This window comes from Nyctereutes procyonoides, unplaced genomic scaffold (genome assembly GCF_905146905.1).
Source record: "Nyctereutes procyonoides isolate TBG_1078 unplaced genomic scaffold, NYPRO_anot_genome, whole genome shotgun sequence".
NCBI classification, from domain to species: Eukaryota; Metazoa; Chordata; class Mammalia; order Carnivora; family Canidae; genus Nyctereutes; species Nyctereutes procyonoides.
The window spans coordinates 19,581,433-19,600,769 of NW_026575125.1; the positions used below are offsets into that span (position 1 = coordinate 19,581,433).

General features: G+C 41.1%; 1 protein-coding gene across 2 annotated transcripts in view; it reads right to left on the reverse strand.

The window, feature by feature from the left end:
* Positions 1-18,904, reverse strand: part of APOO (apolipoprotein O) — a 54,229-nt gene extending 35,325 nt beyond the window's left edge. For both annotated transcript variants that reach the window (XM_055338640.1, XM_055338639.1), the window contains exon 1: positions 18,662-18,904. In XM_055338640.1, the coding sequence (XP_055194615.1) occupies positions 18,662-18,670 (9 nt within the window). In that variant the 5' untranslated portion in view covers positions 18,671-18,904. The remainder of the gene's footprint in view (positions 1-18,661) is intronic.
* Between the last annotated feature and the right edge of the window lie 433 nt (positions 18,905-19,337).

Genomic DNA, 19,337 nt, shown 5'->3' on the forward strand with positions numbered 1-19,337 from the left:
ATGGGAAGACCTTTCACTATTGTGTCACGTCTCACTATCTCCCTTGTGACCCAAATGTTCTGTAACCATTTACTGCCTTCATGAATGAATGGAACAGAGATGGAAAATAAATGAGTGGCTGATTTGTTTTAACTCTGTAGGCATGCTTTAGCATCATGGAAATCATATTACTGAGATCTGCAGTGCCTACAGTGTGAAATGCCATAATGCTCACAAAACATATAATGCTAAATAAAACATGACAAAAATGTCTGTTGAAATGTATGCCAGGAGTTACACACAAAAAGGGCAATTCCTGTTTCAGAAGCAAATAAAGAGCTAGAAGCTATTTTAAAAAGAGTGGCTATGACTTTAACTGGTTTAAAAATAATTAACATACCCTGAAGTAATACATGTTCATCTTGAAAGGACTTAGTTTCAAGGCAATATTGCTACAAATTTTTCATGTTTCTGTAGAGTCAAGGTTAACCAGCTACTGCAGACAGTGTGGCCCCTTCAGGCACCCGAGGAGAGGGCCTACTAGGCTGCTAGTACGTGGAGGTGCCAACTCAGTGCTCTCTGCCCCCTGGGTCTGTCCACAACGTACCGACAACACTGCCTTGAACTGGGGACTTTCCACTGAGCCAGCTGGCCCCACTCTGGACTTTCACTCTCTTCTTCATTGGCAAGAGCTGGCGTCTTACACCCTTTCCCACTCCTTATCCAGCACTGGAGCCCCCATGCATTGGAGTTCATTCTGTCCTTTGCCTCCATCCTTCTTTGATATAATGCTTTATGATGGCATTTTAAATTCTCAAGTCCTGCTTTCAATCCTTAATCCTATCTACCGCTCATATATTTCATTTTTCATCTTATAGCCTTCTGTTGTTTTAATTCAGATTTCCACCTTTCTGTTCTTAGTGATTATTTTCACTCCCTTTCATCTTTTCTTTTCAATCTCAACTTATTGACTTTTTAAATATAACATTTTATTGGACTCCTGATTACTTTTACTTTATTTTTCCCTCTCATCCACTTTCCTAATTGTAATATTAAGCAAAGCCTGGCCCTTCATTGCTCAAGTTGTTTTCTTCCTCTTCTCCTGCCAGTCTTCCACACCATCCAAAGCCACCCCCACTTTCATCCCACAGCAAGAACTGTGGCCACAAGGGCAGGAGCATCCAAGAAAGGCTCCTCCTGAAGCTGCCCTTTCAGCTTCCTGAAGACCCTCAACAAATAAAAAATAAACAAACCTCACAATAGGAGACTTGGGAGATCTACAGATTAACACTCTCTAGAACCACAATTCTCCCTGCAGAGAGTACATAATTTACTTCAGGGATTCTCATTCTCAACAATATTAACACTTTGGGCTGGATCATTTTTTGATGTGAGGGCTGTCCTGTTCACTACTGTTGGGTTGCCTTGTGTGAGCCTAGAACACAGAGGCATTCTCTTTCCATGAAGGGTCTTGACCTATTATGTTACAACCAGACTGAAAATACCTCCTGGGAAGTGAGATCGCCCCTGGACCTTTTCTGGTGAGAGGCTAGAACCTCTGGGCTGTAGCACTCCCTGCCCCACGTGACAGTCCTTGAGAATCATTGTTTGCGAAGTTCACACTCTACCCAGGACAGATGGCTTGGCTCAGAAAATGGGTACATATGTACCTTCCAAGAGCTGATTAGACATGCTCTAGTTCAGATTCAATGAGTTTGGCTTGATAGACCGAAGTCGAGCCCACTCTGTTGAGAACTGCATCTTCAATGAGGGGCTAAACTACAGCTAGAGAATAACTAGATTCAACAGCTTTACTGCTTCAGATCCAGCCTATCCTCTGAAATGTATCCTTCAGCTACTAGATGCCTCTTCTGGAACACAGACCGCTGGGGGTGTCAAAGTAAGGACTCCAATGTGTTGACTTGTCTGAGGTTTTGCATATAGTGGTATGAGACCCTCAGTCATAGAGAAAACTAAAATCGATTTAAAGGTGAGTTGGTGACCCCTAGGCTTTGAGTTCCCTGGCTCATGTGGCTAAGCCTTCTTTCCGTCTGATTCTATTCCCCAGTGAGGTATCCTAACCTTTCCCTTAAGGTATATTCTCCACCTCAGACATTTGGATTCTTTGCCTTTCAAACACCTATTTTTACATAGCCCACAGAGGGTTTAATCATCAGTGTAAACTGAGCACTAGGATTGGCAGGTGGTAGGATGGGGCTCTAACAAGGCATTTTGTAAATGGTGTGGGCCAGCAGTGTCTTCAAGGATTTGTGCTCCTTACCCTCTGCAGTGAAGGTCATCAGGGACTTGCAAGAGCAAAACAAATCTGGCTGGGGAAGCAGGGTTACATATGACAAAACAATTAGAAAAGGTCAACTGTAATTTTATTTCAAAAACAAGTATTTTTTGTAGACCTACTCCCATGTCGGGCTCAGTGCTAAATATGACACAACATTTAGGGAGATATGGTCCTTGCCCTTACAGAGTTTCCAGGAAGCTAATGAGTTTACTCAAAAGGACTCAGGTCATAATTAAAAAACACACAAAACACAACTCGGGCCTGAGATGGAGTTCAGCCTTTAGCTCCAGCAGCAAAGGAGATTCTTGGACACAGTTAACCAAGATATGAATCTAGTGAGGTCATAAACACTCAGCTCATAATGGGTACCCAGAAGGCTAACCTGTCCTTGTTTTGCAAATAAACACTGCCCTAGACTCTGTAGCTCCAGGACCACTTTCTGATTGTATGCCAGTAAAATTGCCTTCAAGACAAAAATCTCAGGCTAAACAAGCCATTTTCAGAATTACTCAAGGATGTTCATGAACGGCAGGGTTTAAACCCTGACAACTTGTTTTGTTTTGTTTTGTTTTTAACTTTATGGAGAACCCAGTATATAGTCTCTCTCATTTTTAAGTAGGGTGACCCTTTATTCTTCCCAAGTTAAAGATCTATTATCTTATTAGGCCTTTCATTTAAAATATATAGTTTCCTTGTGGATAAAATCTAAGCCTCACTTTGCAAACCTGCATACACAAGAGGTTTTAGAATCACCTGGGGAGTTCTGTTTTGTTTTAAGGAACAGAGATTCCAAATATTCCTCCCATGGTATCTGATTCAGTAAATCTATAAGGGGACCCAAGAACCTATTCCCACAATCAGCCAAGTTTAGAAAACCAGTATTCCACAAGCAGATGCTTGGGAAACAGTTATTCAGCTTAGGTTTGTATAAGCACTCAAACATACTTATTAACCTTTAAAAACATATGAAAGCATGAAATGAAAATTGCCCTAAACATAAAAAATAAAACAGCGACTGGACACCCACTACTAGAGAAGTTATGGGATTTATTTACATCCAAGAAAATCTTTCCCATCGTAAACACAACACAATCAATGCTCTCCACCCCTAATTCTCATTCTACCATCCCATCCTTCTATCTCCCTTCACTGATAAATTAAAAATAGACTATGGTTAGGAGGGAGAAGAGTGAATATCCTTGGGGTACCTGGCTGGTTCAGCAGGAAGGGCACGTGACTCTTGATCTTGCAGTTTTGAGTTTGAGCCCTACACTGAATGTAGAGATCATTTAAATAAGTGACTATTAAAAAGTGGATGCAAGCTGAGTGACAAGAAGGACCATGAGGGGTTCTAGAGTACTAGTTATGCTAGTATGGTAGGTTTGTAAAAATTCATTTGTGATCTGGGCACTTTTCTGTATGTGAGATCTCAACACAAAGTTAGAAAAATGGATTCTTACTTGCTTTACTTCATTCTCTCCTCCCTTCACTACTCAAGATACCTAAAATCATTCTTCCCAAGGCCACCCATGGCCTACCAATTGCTAAACTCCAATGGACATCTGGCATCCTGGCTGCACCCTGAAACTGGTGACCCCTCCACCATCTTCATACTCTCTCTTGCTTCCATTGCCAAGATTGTACTCTAGCTCCATTGTACATGCTTTGTAGGGCCCTCTTTCCCTCTCTTTTTGGGCCTTCTCTTCCTCTGCCCTTTCTTGAGTTGGTGAGTCAGAGTAGTCCTTAACCCTCTCCCCTTCTCACTCTAGAGCAGTTTCATTAAAATCTAAGCCTTTGACTTCCACCCTACACTACTGATGCCCAAATCAGTATTCCCAACCCCAGCCTCTCCCTAAGCCACAGGCTTGTGTGTGGAACTCCCTGTGGGCTTCCTCACTAAGTGTTTCAATTGCCACCTCATAATGAATTTCCTTTATCCAAAACCCTGTTTTTCTCAGTTTCCCTACCTCATTTCATGGCCCTACAAGCCACACAAAGGACAACATCAAAGCAACTCTTTGATGAAACCATGAAAATGGACTTCAAAGACCGTAAGATGTGGTTGCTGCTTCCATCGTCTAAAAAAGTGGACAAATAATTACACTGCTGTGATGAGGGCGCTAACCCACAGAGGACCAGAGTAACACAGAGAAAAGAATAATGAGCCACAACTGGAAATGCTGGCAAACAGCTGCAGGGAGAAGGCAAAATCAACAATCGAAAGTTTACGCATTTCTTTCTCTTGGCAGCCACCCAACAGACTGATGTTAAGACTTAAGTGTCACTAGGACTGGCCTCTGTAAAGAGCAGTAACAAGAGAAACCAAAGGTTTGGAACGGGAGGATGGTTTTTTGTTGTTCTTTCTTAAAGATTTTATTTATTTATTCATGAGAGAGAGAGAGACAGACAGACAGACAGAGACACAGAGACACAGGCAGAGGGAGAAGCAGGCTCCACGCAGGGAGCCCGACGCCGGACTTGATCCCGGGACTCCAGGATCATGCCCTGGGCTGAAGGCGGCGCTAAACCGCTGAGCCACCCGGGCTGCCCAGGATGATTTTTTGAAACACCACACTCTTTTCAGCTATACCCATGAGTAGGTACAATCTCTAAACACAGCAAATACAGAATCATAAACCATGGCTGCTGCTTTAATAATACCAAACATTCTCAATCAAGAAGTTTCCTTTTAATATCAAGGTCAGACAGGTTTGGATGATAACATACTCAAAATTATTTGGTATCAAAAACTGCATAAATAAACTAATGCCTAAATTATTGCATTTTAGCTATTATATAACTTAGTGGTCATATAATCTGTACATTAAAATGTGCAGCTGTTTCCAAAGTTATTATACAAGACCATTTTTATATCTGTCACTGTGGAAAATAAGTGCATGTGGGGACATTTTTATAGTAAATGTCATTTAAAATTAGATATTCTCCTATTTATAGGAAATGAGGCATAATTATATATTTTTCCTCCAAATGTTATACTGGTTCTTTGATCTTCAGTCAACCTTTCCTGTAATAATTTCCATCTGAAAGCATTTTCCATTAAAAACAAAATGGGGGGGGGCAGGGTGGCTCAGTCAGTTAAGCATCTGCCTTTGGCCAGGGTCATGATCTCAGGGTCCTCCTGGAATTGAGCCCCATGTTGGGCTCCCTGCTCAGCGGGAAGTCTGCTTCTCCCTCTCCCTCTGCCACTCCCCCTGCTTGTATTTGTGCTCTGTCAAATAAATAAAATATTTTAAATAAAATAAAAAATGTTTTACATATGATTCTTTTTAGTTATTTAAGAGATAAAAATCTGAAATGGATTTTAAAAAAAGATCTATGGAAACTGACAATACTTTTGAGGATATTCTTGTTCCAAAAAAAAAAAAAGAGGACATAAAATGAAAAATAAACTACATGTGGGCAGCCCAGGTGGCTCAGCGGTTTAGTGCCGCCTTTGGTCCAGGGCGTGATCCTGGAGGCCTGGGATCGAGTCCCACGTCAGGCTCCCTGCATGGAGCCTGCTTCTCCCTCTGCCTGTGTCTCTCTCTGCCTCTCTCTCTCTCTGTGTGTGTGTCTCTCATGAATAAATAAATAAAATATTTTTTAAAAAATAAACTACATGAAAGAATTTAGGGTCAAACAAAATGATGAAAACAATCAACAATTTTGCCCAAGTCTGGCTATACTGCTGCCCTTAGTAATGTATTGCACACTGAATCAAAAATAAAGATAAATGAGTCCATATTTGTGAAACACCAAAAAAACTATGCCTTCCTGTCATAATGATCGTTCAGTACAGTACCTACATTTCTCATCTGGAGGCCACATGCCAACCGGTAATAGAGGCTTTTCTTTCTCTGAGAAGGGGGCGAGAGGGATACAGACAACGGGAACCCGAAAATTATCTTCACTGTACTGTTTTGACTTTAAACAAAAAGTTGATTCAGTATTACTTACACACTATTTTTTAAAAATAGGTATTTTCTCGCCTCATATGCCTTAGGATGGCCACTATCAAAAAAAAAAAACAGAAAATAGCAAGTGTTAGCAAGGGTATATTATAGAGACAGTGGATTCCTTGTGCACTGCAGGTGGGATTGTGAAATGGTGCAACATCTAAGGAAAACAGTGTGGAGGTTCCTCAAAAAATTAAAAATAGAATTATCACATGACCTGGCAATTCCATGTCTGGATATGTATCCCAAAAAACTGAAAGCAGGGTCTTGAGGATATATTCACATTCACAGAAGCATTATTCACAATAGCCAAAAAGTGGAAGCAACCTGTCTGTAAAGGACATTATGCTAAACAAAATAAACCAGTCACAAAAGACAAGTACTGTATGAGTTCATTTCACAAGGCATCTAAAGTAGTCAAATTCATAGGAACAGAAAGTGAAATGGGGGTTACCTGGGGGTTAAGGGAGGAAGAAATGGGGAGCAGTTTAATGGATAGAGAGTTTCAGTGTCCCAAGATAAAAAAATTCTGGAGATTATTATGCATCAATGTGAATATATTTAGCACTACTGAACTGTACTCTTCAAAATGGCTAAGATGGTAAATTTTTTGTTATGTGTGGAGTTTTTTACTTCAATACAAAAAAGTGAAACTAAAAAAATGGTTAAGATGGTAAAAAAAAAAAGTGAATGCAGCCAGAGAGAAAAATAAATAGTACGCCCCCTCAAAAAAAGTTTTTTCTCTTCAAAGTAGTAACCTGGATAGATCAAATAGGGAGCCAGAATTTCTTGCAACTATTTATATAACAAAGTAATAAAGGGAATCTACTTTTAATATATGATGGCTTCCATTTCTAAATGCTTTCAGATCCAATTTTAAGCCTGTAAGAAAAACAGTCTCTGTACATTTGAAATACAAGTGAGAAAAGCAGATTAGGAAATGGTATTGTTTAAAGGGTAGGGGACTGTAAGTTTTCTGAAAATGTGAAACTGAGGGTATGTGTAAGTATACCCACAAACAAGTCTGAAAAGATGTTAACAGTGGCTATTTATAAAGATGGTGGAATTAAGAGCAATTCTTTAGTGTATTCTGTATTTCCTAAAGTTTTTATAACATACATTGATTCATTCTTTAATATGCAAAGAACAAAAGTGGCTGACTCTAGTGTATAAAGTATCTGTCACAAAGTATGAAGATAACTCCAAATGAAGAGAGGCTGAAATATTTTGATGAAGATATTTTTTGAATAAATCTACTGCTCAGTGACACCATGTCTAGGGAGAAATGTATTGCCAGGATAATTAAATCTGTCCTCTTAAAATGACCACCTGGATGGGCATTCATTTGGATGTCTGAATTTGGGAGCACTTATACTTTTATTTTACAACAGTCACCACAATCATTTCAATGTCTGTTTCATAGTAAATGGGTCATGAAGTCAGTATTTTAAGAGTTCAGACTTTAACCTACAAATAGAAAAATGGTCTTCCAACTATGATAAATATAGAACTATTTTGTAAGAAACTCCATTCTGTAATTCTGTGGTACAGTAAGTGATATCTCCCAGTTCTTTCTCATTCACGACAAACTGTGATCTAAAGAGATAAGGGAAGAAAATGAGGCTATCTTCAAGATAAACATTATCTTAGGCTTACATAAAACCAACTTCTATTTTATCTTTGGAGGGCAGAACTCACCACAGAATTAGGTCAGCAAAGCAACTACCTTTCATCTGCAACTGTTTCACATTCTACTCTTTAAAAACAGTCGCCAGTTTTTGTTAAATTCATGCAAAAAAGAATAAACGTGTCTGATAAACAGGAAGGAAACTTCAAGGCCAAAGAGTGAGATTACTGTTCCTTCAAGCACGTTTTGAGTCATCTGGTTGCGCTGTACTGGCGTCACAGACTTATAACACACGACACATAATCTACCACGTCTCAAATTCATCTAGAACTTCCTCATTCAGACAGAAATTTACTGCTGCTTACCTAAACTCCTATGCATCTCTCCTCTTTCTCTTTCGGAATGGCACCCCAAGATCCGTTCAATCTTTTCTGAGTTAAGGGAATACAGGGAGGAAAAAAATCAGAGGGGAACAACTTACCTCAAGAATTATCTTTCAAACGCTTTTTCAAGTAACTAAAAAAATCTACATTTTCTAAGAGGAAGAGCTATTTTGTCAAAGCAAAGTCTATCTAAACCCAGGTTTCATTTCCTAAGAAACCATTTTGGGTACAAAGAACACCAACTGCAACTGTCTCCAATCTCATCTCATCTATTCACAGATTTTTCTTTCTCAAGGAAAAAAAAAACTTCACAATTTTTCTAGAAAAAAAGTGGCTGTGTAAGGCTCAATTCAGATGATAATCCAGATTCATAATGAAAATCTCTGCAAAAATACAGCACAAAAACAAGAAAAGTCAATATTTAGACTATACACAGCAACTTCTAACAGTGCTCCCAAATGATGTGACTCCACAAACAGGCTCAGGGTCAATATTTGCCAAGTGAGGTAAGCCATCAATAGAGGATTCAGGAAACTTGTTGGAGTCCTAGTATCACTTGGTGCTTACTTACTCAATTGCCAGTTTTACCCATGTCATAACACAACACATGAATCAGCACCTCTAATGGGAGAGGAGATTCATTCCAGCAAGCACAAAGAAAAACATTCTGCTATTTCACAAGTACTGACGTCTATGGGATGGGGGAGAAAAGAAAAAGAAACCTTTACTATTTTCATATATCCTATTTTAAAAGACTAGTCAAAGTTCAAGCTGTATTACAAAGTTGTGATCATCAAGACAGTATGGTAATGGCACAATAAAGACACATAGATCAATACGACAGAACAGAAAACCCAGAAATGGACCCTCAACTCTACTGACAAAGCAGGCAAGAATGTCCAATGGAAAAAAGTCTCTTCAACAAATGGTGTTGGGAAAATTGGACAGCCACAGGCAGAAGAATGAAAAATGGACCACTTTCTTACACCATACACAAAAATAGATTCAAAATGGATGAAACACCTAAATGTGAGACCGGAATCCATCAAAATCCTAGACTGGAACACAGGCAGCAACCTCTTTGACCTCAGCTACGGCAACTTCTTGCTAGACACGTCTCTGGAGGCAAGGGAAACAAAAGCAAAAACAAACTTTGGGACTTCATCAAGATAAAAAGCTTTTGCACAGCAAAGGAAAGAGTCAACAAAACCAAAAAGCAACATATGGAATGGGAGAAGATATTTTTGCAAATGACCTATCAGATAAAGGGCTAGTATCCAAAATCTATAAAGAACTTACCAAACTCATGTTGGCAAGTTGAATTTCAATAAAATACTAAAAAAAAGAATTTATTAAACTCAACATCCAAAAAACAAATAATCCAATCAAGAAATAGGCAGAAAACATGAACAGACATTTCTCTAAAGAAGACATACAATTGGCCAACAGACACATGAAAAAATGCTCAACATCACTCGTCATCAGAGAAATACAAATCAAAACCATAATGAGATACCACCTCACACCTGTCAGAATGGCTACGATTAAAAAAAAAAAAGAAGAATGGCTATGATGAACAAATCAGGAAATGACAGAAGTTGGCAAGGATGTGGAGAAAGGGGAACCCTCTTACACTGTTGGTGGGAATGCAAGCTGGTGCAGCCACTCTGGAAAACACTATGGAGGTTCTTGAAAAAGTTAAAAATAGAAGTACCCTACAACTCAGCAATTGCACTACTAGGTATTTATCCAAAGGATACAAACAGTCATTTGAAGAGGCACATGCACCCCAATGTTTACAGCAGCAATGTCCAAAATAGCCAAAATATGGAAAGAGCCCAGATGTCCATCAACAGATGAATAAAGAAGATGTGGTGTGTACACACACACACACACACACACACACACACAGGAATATTACTCAGCCATCAAAAAGAATGAAATCGCCATTTGCAGCAACGTAGATGAACTAGAGGGTATTATGCTATAAGGGAAATAACTCAATCAGAGAAAGACAAATACCATATGATTTCACTCATATGGAATTTAAGATACAAAACAGATGAACACAGGGGTAAGGGAAGAAAAAAATAAAACAAGATGAAAACAGGAGGGAGGCAAACCATAAGAGACTCTTAACTCTAGGGAACACACTAAGGGTTGCTGGAGGGTAGGTGGTTGGGGGGATAGGGTAACTGGGTGATGGGCATTAAGGAGGCACATGATAATGAGCACTGGGTGTTATATGCAATTGATGAATTCCTAAATTTTACCCCTGAAACTAATATTATTATACAGTATATGTTAACTAAATTGAATTTAAATAAAAAACTAAAATATAAATAAAATAAAAAGATCAAATGAATGAACAGACGCTTCTGAAAAAAAGAAACCATTGGCTATCCCTCCCAACCAGAGCTATTAACACATTTGTGAATCTATCTCTAACTCCCACAAAGGGCTCCTCATCCTCACCCGACCAACCAAAGACATCCTTAAGTTGGAGCCAGTGTGGTCTTTGAATAAAACACTGTGTTGCTTCAAAGAGTCAGAAAGAAGTAGGAAGACAAAGGGTGCCCGTATTTAAAGTGCCTTTAGGGGAATCTGGATGGCTCAGTGGTTGAGCATCTGCCTTTGGCTCAGGTCATGATCCTGCGGTCCTGGGATCGAGTCCTGCATCGAGCTTGCCACAAGTGAGCCTGCTTCTCCCTCTGCCTATGTCTCTGCCTCTCCCTGTGTGTCGCTCATGAATAAATAAAATATTTAAAAAAATTTTTTTAAAGTAAAAAAAATTGTTTTAAAGTGCCTTTAAAATAATATTCATTCAAAATACAACTATACTATCTATAATGATATTATGATTAAAATACAGCTTAATATTCAAAGTTATAGGCTCTCAGCTATTGAAAACTCTCCAACCCTTGCTCTAAATTCTTGCTGCTGCCACTTTTAGTACACAATGAACACAGGTTTTAAAATCCACACATTAAGAAATTGGCACTGTTCAAGTTTTCTAAAAGAACTGGCATAAGGCCATGCAGAAATTAGGAAAAACTCACAGTGAAAAAGAAGTAACTTCCAAATTCTAAGATTTATCTTCAGACTGAGATTTTTTTCCCCTGAAAATATCTAATTGAACTTTCATGTTGTATGCACTAACCATAAAATTCCACTTACGCATTACTGGAGAAGATCAACTCTTTTAACTTTCATTTCAAAAATCTTTTGGCACTTTCCTGTCATAATATAAAAAAAGTCAACTGTCAAGTTTTGGAAATGGATACATTTCTTTGCTATAGAGATGTCTTATGCATCTGATTACTTGCAGTAACTTTAAATGTACCACACAAACAAATCTCAAAGTTCATTTGTTAGCCTCTAAAAACTCCCAGTCTAGCCTAGAAGAGTCAGAAGGGTCAAGCACGTATACATAAAGGTCCTCTAATCAGGAAAGTCTACAAATATGTACAGGCCTCATAGGGTAATAAATTCATTTATCATAAATATCTAGTCAACTATATGCTATTCCATTTGTCTCTGTTCCCCATGCTTTTAAGGTACAATTCATGTACATCTTCCTTTTCCAGTGTTAGTGGCACACAAGAGGCCATTAGCGTTTTAGATGGAAGAGCGTTATAGTGTCCTAAGAATTCAGTTCTATATGGGAAGTGAATTTATCCAAGTTGCATCTACTTTTGACAGTCCTAAGTCCAGGGTGCTAACCTGAAACTCCAGATCACTTCGGGAGACATGGGTGATGCAGAAGGAATCGAAAATAGCTTATATTCATACAGTACTTCACAGTTTATGGTTCTTTCCATATGTTATCACATTTGAACCTCCCAACAATCCTGTGCCAATTGGAGGGGCACGTTACTGTCCTCACAGTACCTTGATAAAAGGGGACTCTGAAAAATTAAGAAATCTCATTAAATTTGCTCAGCCAGAAACCAAAAACAAACCTGAGCCCACACTTTCTGACTGCATCCAGCCGGGCAGTTTTTCTTCTTTGGGATATACCACCCAACATCTTTGAAGGGTAAGAAAGGAAAAAAATCTAATTGATCCTGCACATAAATACATATGTATTATATACATATATAATAAATATATATACACAGTAAACATATATGTGTATGTATGAATGTATGTGTTCACTATAATTTCTCAAGAAGCCCTTTGGAGATGCTTACATTGTAGGGGAGAAATCTTTATTTCTTTCAAAATATGCACCATTTAAAATAATAGTCAAGTAAAATAAAGTTAGAGCACTTCTTTTGCAATTTACAGGTGATTTTCCTTTTTCACATAGCAGTGTTAGTCTTCCCTCAATTTGTACTAGTGATATACTATTTATGGTAAGTAAAATAATTTCAGAAAGTCAGACACGCAATAAAGGCATTACATCAAGACCAAACAGCCACAAAGAGTGTGTGAGGTAATAACACCTTAGAGCCAAGGACACGGTCACCTCAGGCTCCTCCGAGCAGGGAGCTCTGAGTACAGGTCATAGATAGCTCTGTCCTTCAGGAACGAACTGCCAGAGTTTTCTTCAAGAGGCCAAGTTTTCTCCCTCAAGGTGGCTGACAACTCCATCTCCAACCCACATCTCTCGTGAAAACGTCATAGCCTTGGGTTCCACGTCAGCTGATCACTACATGATAATATCCACAGATAGTTCAACGAGGCCAACTTGTTCAAAAGCAAATTATCACCTCCCTCCCCCCAACCCACCTCAGCCTTCTTCCACTTTCCCATCTCACCGAGTGGTTCCAAGAGCCACTCAATTTTCCAGGCTAAAAGCCCAGGCAGCATTCTTAAATTCTCTTCTCCTCTGCCACATACAGTCAACAACCCCATTTTGAAATTAAAAATACTTCTGGAAAGCCCTAAGATCGTGCACCATCATAATACTACTATAGCCGCCTCCTACGAGAAGCCAGCTAAAAGTAACAGCTCATGGTTATCCATCCCTCACTTTATCCCAAGCACTGCGAAGTTTTGGGTCTGAGTCAATTTAACCCACACAAAAATGTGAGGTCAGTGCTAGTCTCATCCTTGTTTCACAGATAAGGATGCAGTTACAGAGAATTGGAATATCTTGCCCATGGGAACACGGTGAAGCCTAAGGTCTTAGCAGAGTGTCAAATTCTTCTAGAACTCCTCTGTGTCCTCACACCCGCTTTTCTGCTCAGCTTGGAAGGGCCCCCGTAATTGTGTCCACCCAGCTTCAGAGGTCAGCACAGGCAGGTTCTCCTCTACAAAGTCTCCTCATGCCCCCTGCTGGCACTCACTCCTCTAAGTCAGTGGTTCTCAAGGTTGGCTACACACACTGCAAACTAGATCCCTACATCTCAATTCTAAAGATTGGCCTGCATGCAGCCTGGGCAGCAGGACTTGCTCCCTAAATGATTCTAACGTGTAGCCAAAGTTGAGACCCCATTGCTCTGTATTTCCCGCAACTCTTTCACATCAGAACACTTACCACGCTGCATCGGAATGGGCCATTTCTGAGCCACGGGGGCAGGGGGTGTCCCAAAACCAGAGGTTCCTGGACCTTCAGTTAAAAAAGAAACCAGGGGACGCTGGGGTGGCTCGGTGGTTGAGCATCTGCCTTTGGCTCAGGGCGTGATCCTGGGGTCTGAAGACAAGTTCTACACCAGGTTCTCTGTGAGAAGCCTGCTTCTCCCTCTGCCTGTCTCTGCCTCTCTCTGTGTCTCTCATGAATAAATAAATAAAATATTTTTTTAAAAAAGAAAATCAGACCTTTGGGCAGGGCCCTGGAAAATGTCTATCGAATAATTCTGGTGTGTGGCCAAATCTACGGACTCTCTCCTAGGTAAGAACTAGGACTTATTTGTACCCACGAAGGTGTAGCACGGTGCTCAGTCATAGCTGGACCTTGATAAGCATTTGTGTAATGAATGAAGTCTAGTAACATGAATCTGGGGACTGGGTGTATATATTCAATTCCAACAGCAGCACCTGGAAAAACTACTTCCTGGAACAGAATGCAAATTCAGACTGGGCAGCTTTTCAAATGTGTTTTTTAATCCACCAGTGCCCCCTACTGATCTGAAGATGGATAAATCAAAACAATGGTTACAGTTCAAATATTTTAATTGTATATGCACATAACTAACTAGTCACACACACAGTACACTTTTTCCACCAACACCTATACTATCAATTCCTTTCCGCTCCAGTCCTAGTTAACTTAGGCTCATAACTCTCAAACCTAGATCTATCCTACCATTTGTTGGTCCCCACTTCCAGGAGGCAGTCATGATAGAGTTCCAAAAGTAGTTCTCGGAAAAGTCCTCAGAGCCTCTCACTGATCTTTTTTGTTCTTTGGTCAGTGTCCCTTGCAAATCCCACCACACTCATAAAATCACCACCTTTTTAAAAACACAAGAAACCATGGGACACCTGGGTGGCTCAGTGTTTGAGTATCTGTCTTTGGCTCAGGGCTCAGGGGATCAAGTCCCACACTGGGCTCCCTGCAGGGAGCCTGTTTTCCCCTCTGTCTATGTCTCTGCCTCTCTCTCTCTGTGTCTCTCATGAATAAATAAAATCTTTAAAAATAATAAAATAATAATAATAATAATAATAAAGTAAAAACACAAGAATCCATTCACCTACCAATCTGTTTCAGTTCCTGCTATTCAAAGTATAATGGAGCACCAGCAGCATCTATATCATCCAGAAGCTTGCTAAAAAATGGACACCCTGAGGCCCCACCCCAGATGAACTGAAGCGGAGTTGCATGTACATTAAAGTTTGAGAAGCACCAGTTCTCAACGTTCTCAACTACTAGACCTAACACCACCATTTTTATGACAAATATTTGTCTAAGTAAGTGTTTTTGCTATGTTGAAATAAAAGTTATCACCCATCTACACAAGTAAGACCAAAAAAAAGAGAGACCACTATACTATCTGATGGAAATGTAATGGGAGAACAAAAGGGCAAGATTTATAGTAAGAATTGTATTTCGGCATATAAATGTTCAACACAACTAAATAAAAGACATGCAGAACAATCCAAGTTCCCAAAATATATCCCAAATGGGTGGTACTGTCTGGCTGAGAACTGCTGCTCTACTAACACTCCCAATCTTTTCTTTCCAGCTCACAGAAAGAAGGCAACATCTTTCTTCCTTTTTGAAGCTGAGGGATTGATTCTCTCCTGTAAAAGCCCCCTTCCTACATTCCTCCCTAAGGCAATAAACATTGCCAAATCTTGAACACCAAAACAACCACAAAAACAACTCTACAATCTTGACCCAACATGTCCCTCTAGTTACCATATTCTTGCTCCTTCCTTTGAAGGAGAAAGTCAAACTTATCAACCCTACCGTTGTATCCACTTACTCATGTCTCAGTCATCAACCCATAGTAATACAGCTTTTGCTTCCATCAGTAAATCCACATATATAAAGGTCATGAAAGCCTTCCAAATTGCCCAAATTAACAAACACTTCTTGAAATTCATCTAACTTATCTCTCTGTAATGGGCATTGCTGGTCACACATCCAAACTCCATTCCCCACTGTATTCATAAATTCATTTCTCCCATGTGACTAAGACAAATTGACCCCACCCCTAGCTGCTCCTGTTTAGTTCAAGCCAATCAGAGCATGGCATTCCCCTGGCACTGGCTATCAGGTCAGGGGCAGACACATGACCTAGGTTGGTCCAATCAGACTGAAGGAAGAGTGTAATCCAAGCGTGGGAGTTGTCCTCTCCCCTGCTTTAGTGAATGAGAAAGCATGTGTTACTACTGCCAGACAACCATAGGGGAATCGATCTTACCTTGGAAAGCCAAGAAATGAGATCAGGTCCTTGACAACACTGTTGATCCACTGGAGTCCACCCTTCCTCTAGACTTTGTGAGAGAATTCTTCTTACTATTTAAGTAACTGTATTTTCCCAGCTGAAAGCATCCTAACATGGCCTGTCCTCCTTGAAACGTTTTTCCCTTGATTTTCTAAACATCACCCTTTCGTACACCTACTTATCAGAAGTTGCTTCTCAAACATCTCTGGCTTCCCCTCTTCCTCTGCCTATTCTTTACATTTTGGTGTCTGGTAAGGTTTGTTGTGATCTCTTCTACTCAAACTACATGTTTGAATAATTTAAGCTAAGCTATATTAGCACTTCCCCCAAAGGAGTACCACTGCTGATGCTCCCCAGCTCATCCACCTATGGAACTCCTACTTGTCTTTCAAAGCTAAATATAAATGTTTCCTCTGTGAAGCCTCCCCTGAAGTTCCCAGGGGTTCATTGCCCCTTTTTTGTGCCATAGACCCTACGGACCTGTTCTCAAAATAATGCTTCTAACTGCATAAACTGCCAACTATACTTCAATAGTATAAAAACATTTTTAAATCACAACATATGATATAGTAATATATACTCATTACCTCATTAAATAAAAAGACCTAACAGTCTTACAACTACTATAATTTTGAAGTAGTGATGACCATAAATGATGCCTTGAGATCTGTAACAACTGTGATATGAAAATGTCTGTGACATGTTTTGGTCCTGTGACTTCTACTGATGACAGGTACTGTTAATATTACTGTGATTTATTGCTGTACTAGCTTATTAAATTAATTGCTCCCAATGAACCTCCTTATATCCATGCTCTTGTGTAGTGCCCCCATACTGACTCTGGGCTTGGCTATGTGACTTGTTTTGACATGAGCAAATGTGATGAAAGCAGTTAAGTGTTTGTGCAATCAGACTTGCCTTCTTGGAACCCAGTGGCCAGGTGAGGAAGCTTAAGGTAGGCACAATGAGGGGCACCAAGCCGCCATATATGGCAGTAAGGCCACCTTATAGTCTAGCCACCAGCTGAATTCACCCACTAGGGATGCCAGCAAGACTGCCCAGGCAACCCACTGACAGTGAGAAATAATAAATCATTGTAGTTTTAAGGCACTGGTTTTCACTGGCTTGTTATCCAGCAACATCTAACTGAAAGTTACCTACACTCACAACCGAAGTAAATGCTACATTTCAGCTCCAGATTGGTGAAAATAAAGACTTTTTCCCATCAGAGTTTAAGGACTGAATTCTATCTACAGGTCCTCTGAGGGGCTGAAGACCACAGGTTAAGAACCCCACCCAGTGCAGAAGGAAACCCCTGAAGCAGAGGACATCCTGCTCTCCTTTCTACTACCATAGTACATTATCGATACCCATATAAACTGATCACAGCATATCCTTTGCTGTTGCAACCCTAAAATTGAGCTGAGCTCCTAGCACATAATAGGTATTCACAACACAAATTTATCGAATGAATGCAAGTTGCTTATAGGATCTGCCATGGTAACTAAACTGGGAGCAGCCTGAAAGCAAAATAAAAGTAAATACGTAGATGGCACCTCTATATACCAAGGGCTGTTCCAAGTGCTTTACATATACTAACTTACTTATTCCTTATAACAACCCTATGAAGTATATGCTATTCCCTCCAATTTCATGGATAAGAAAACAGGCACAGAAAAGTGATGTGCCCAAGGTCACCCACCTAGAAAGTGGCAATAGCAGAATTGGAAGGCCAAATCCATGCTGATTTTATAACCTGTCCTAATGTGCCCAAAGCACATTGCAGACACACAATAAAACCTTTCAATGAGTAGTACAAATTTGAGATTTCATTAGCACTATCTTATGGGTGCGAGGCTTCTTGAAGACTCAATTTTGTAATCTCTGGTAGCTTGCAATTTCTCATGATGGAAAACATCATTTATTTTTTTTAAAAAAGTAGAATAATGACTTCAGGTTAAAAAAGAAGATTTTCGAAAATCTTCACTGTGAAAGGCGATTTCTTTCAAAAGACATAACTTCGCAAAATGTAAAGGAGGGGGTCGACTTGTTCATACTAAATAATGCCCACTCAGGAGGGGAACTAAGTTGTAGCTTCCCATCCTTCCAGGCATTCCCATACCAGCTTCCCCAAATCCTGCAGTAGCCTCTCCAAAGGTGACCCTCCCCCATTCACACAGCAGGTTTTGAAACCTGACTCCACCAGGCAACCAAAGCCGAACTCTGCAGTGCCCTGAGCTGGCCTCTCCTTACCCACGAACCCAACAGAGCACCATTGGACGGTGGGGTGGGTGACTACTTTGGGGGGTACTTTAACTTTTCAAAGTGTTTTATTCGAGAGTAAGACCCAGAGGGCCCACCCACCTACCCATCACGGGGTCTCACGCCTCCGCCCGCCAACCTCTAGCTCCCCGCGGACTAGTGAATGGACCATGAGGTTGGGACGCAGCCGCCCCGGAGGCGGGAAAAGCCTTGGGGCAAACTGGGCCTGCCCTCGGAAAAGCCCACGAGAGCGCAGCCAGGGCTCCGCGAAGCCGGGAGGGGGCGATGACAGCTGTGACCCGGCTCCACGCTCTCACCTTGAACATGTTGCTGGCAGAGGTGGCTCCGGCGGGGTCACCCCGGCCCCGGCCCCGCCCACTACGGAGAGGCGGCTACGGCGGCCGGGTAGGGCCCTGATTCCTCTGTCCCCTAGTGGGCCGTGGGGCGGGTGACTGCCGTACAGCCAATTCGATCCCGCGAAGGATTAGTTCGGAAGCCTGGTCTCGGAGCAGCGTCGCTGAGCCGTAGCGCGTAGCTCCTCAGGCCTCGAGCGAACGCAAGCCCCGCCTCCCGGAGACTCCTCCCCTGCGGCGGTCGTTGCTAGGCGGCAGGAAAGCGCCAGCTCAGTGTGGGCGGCCCGCGGGGGCGCCGGGAGGGAGGTGCCGGGCGTCGCACCGCGCTGGGAATCGGCCTTCGCTGCCGTGATTGGGCGCCCAGAGGCGTGGGCTGGGAATCCTGTGCGCCGAGGCCGCCGGGCGGGGGCGCTCGGCTGGTCTCGGGCGGCTTTGAAAGTCTCACAGCCGGAAGCAGCCGACCCCTGGGGCCTGGAATTATCTCACAAAAGGTTTTCAGATTTTTTTTTTTTTTACTGTGGGCTGGAAGTTCCTAAGGTTTTGAATTTAATCTAATTCGCCATGTCCTTTAGTCTCGAAAGGCCCTGGGTTTTTTTTTTTCCCTTTAAAATACTTAAACATATGCCCCTCTCTGGGAATC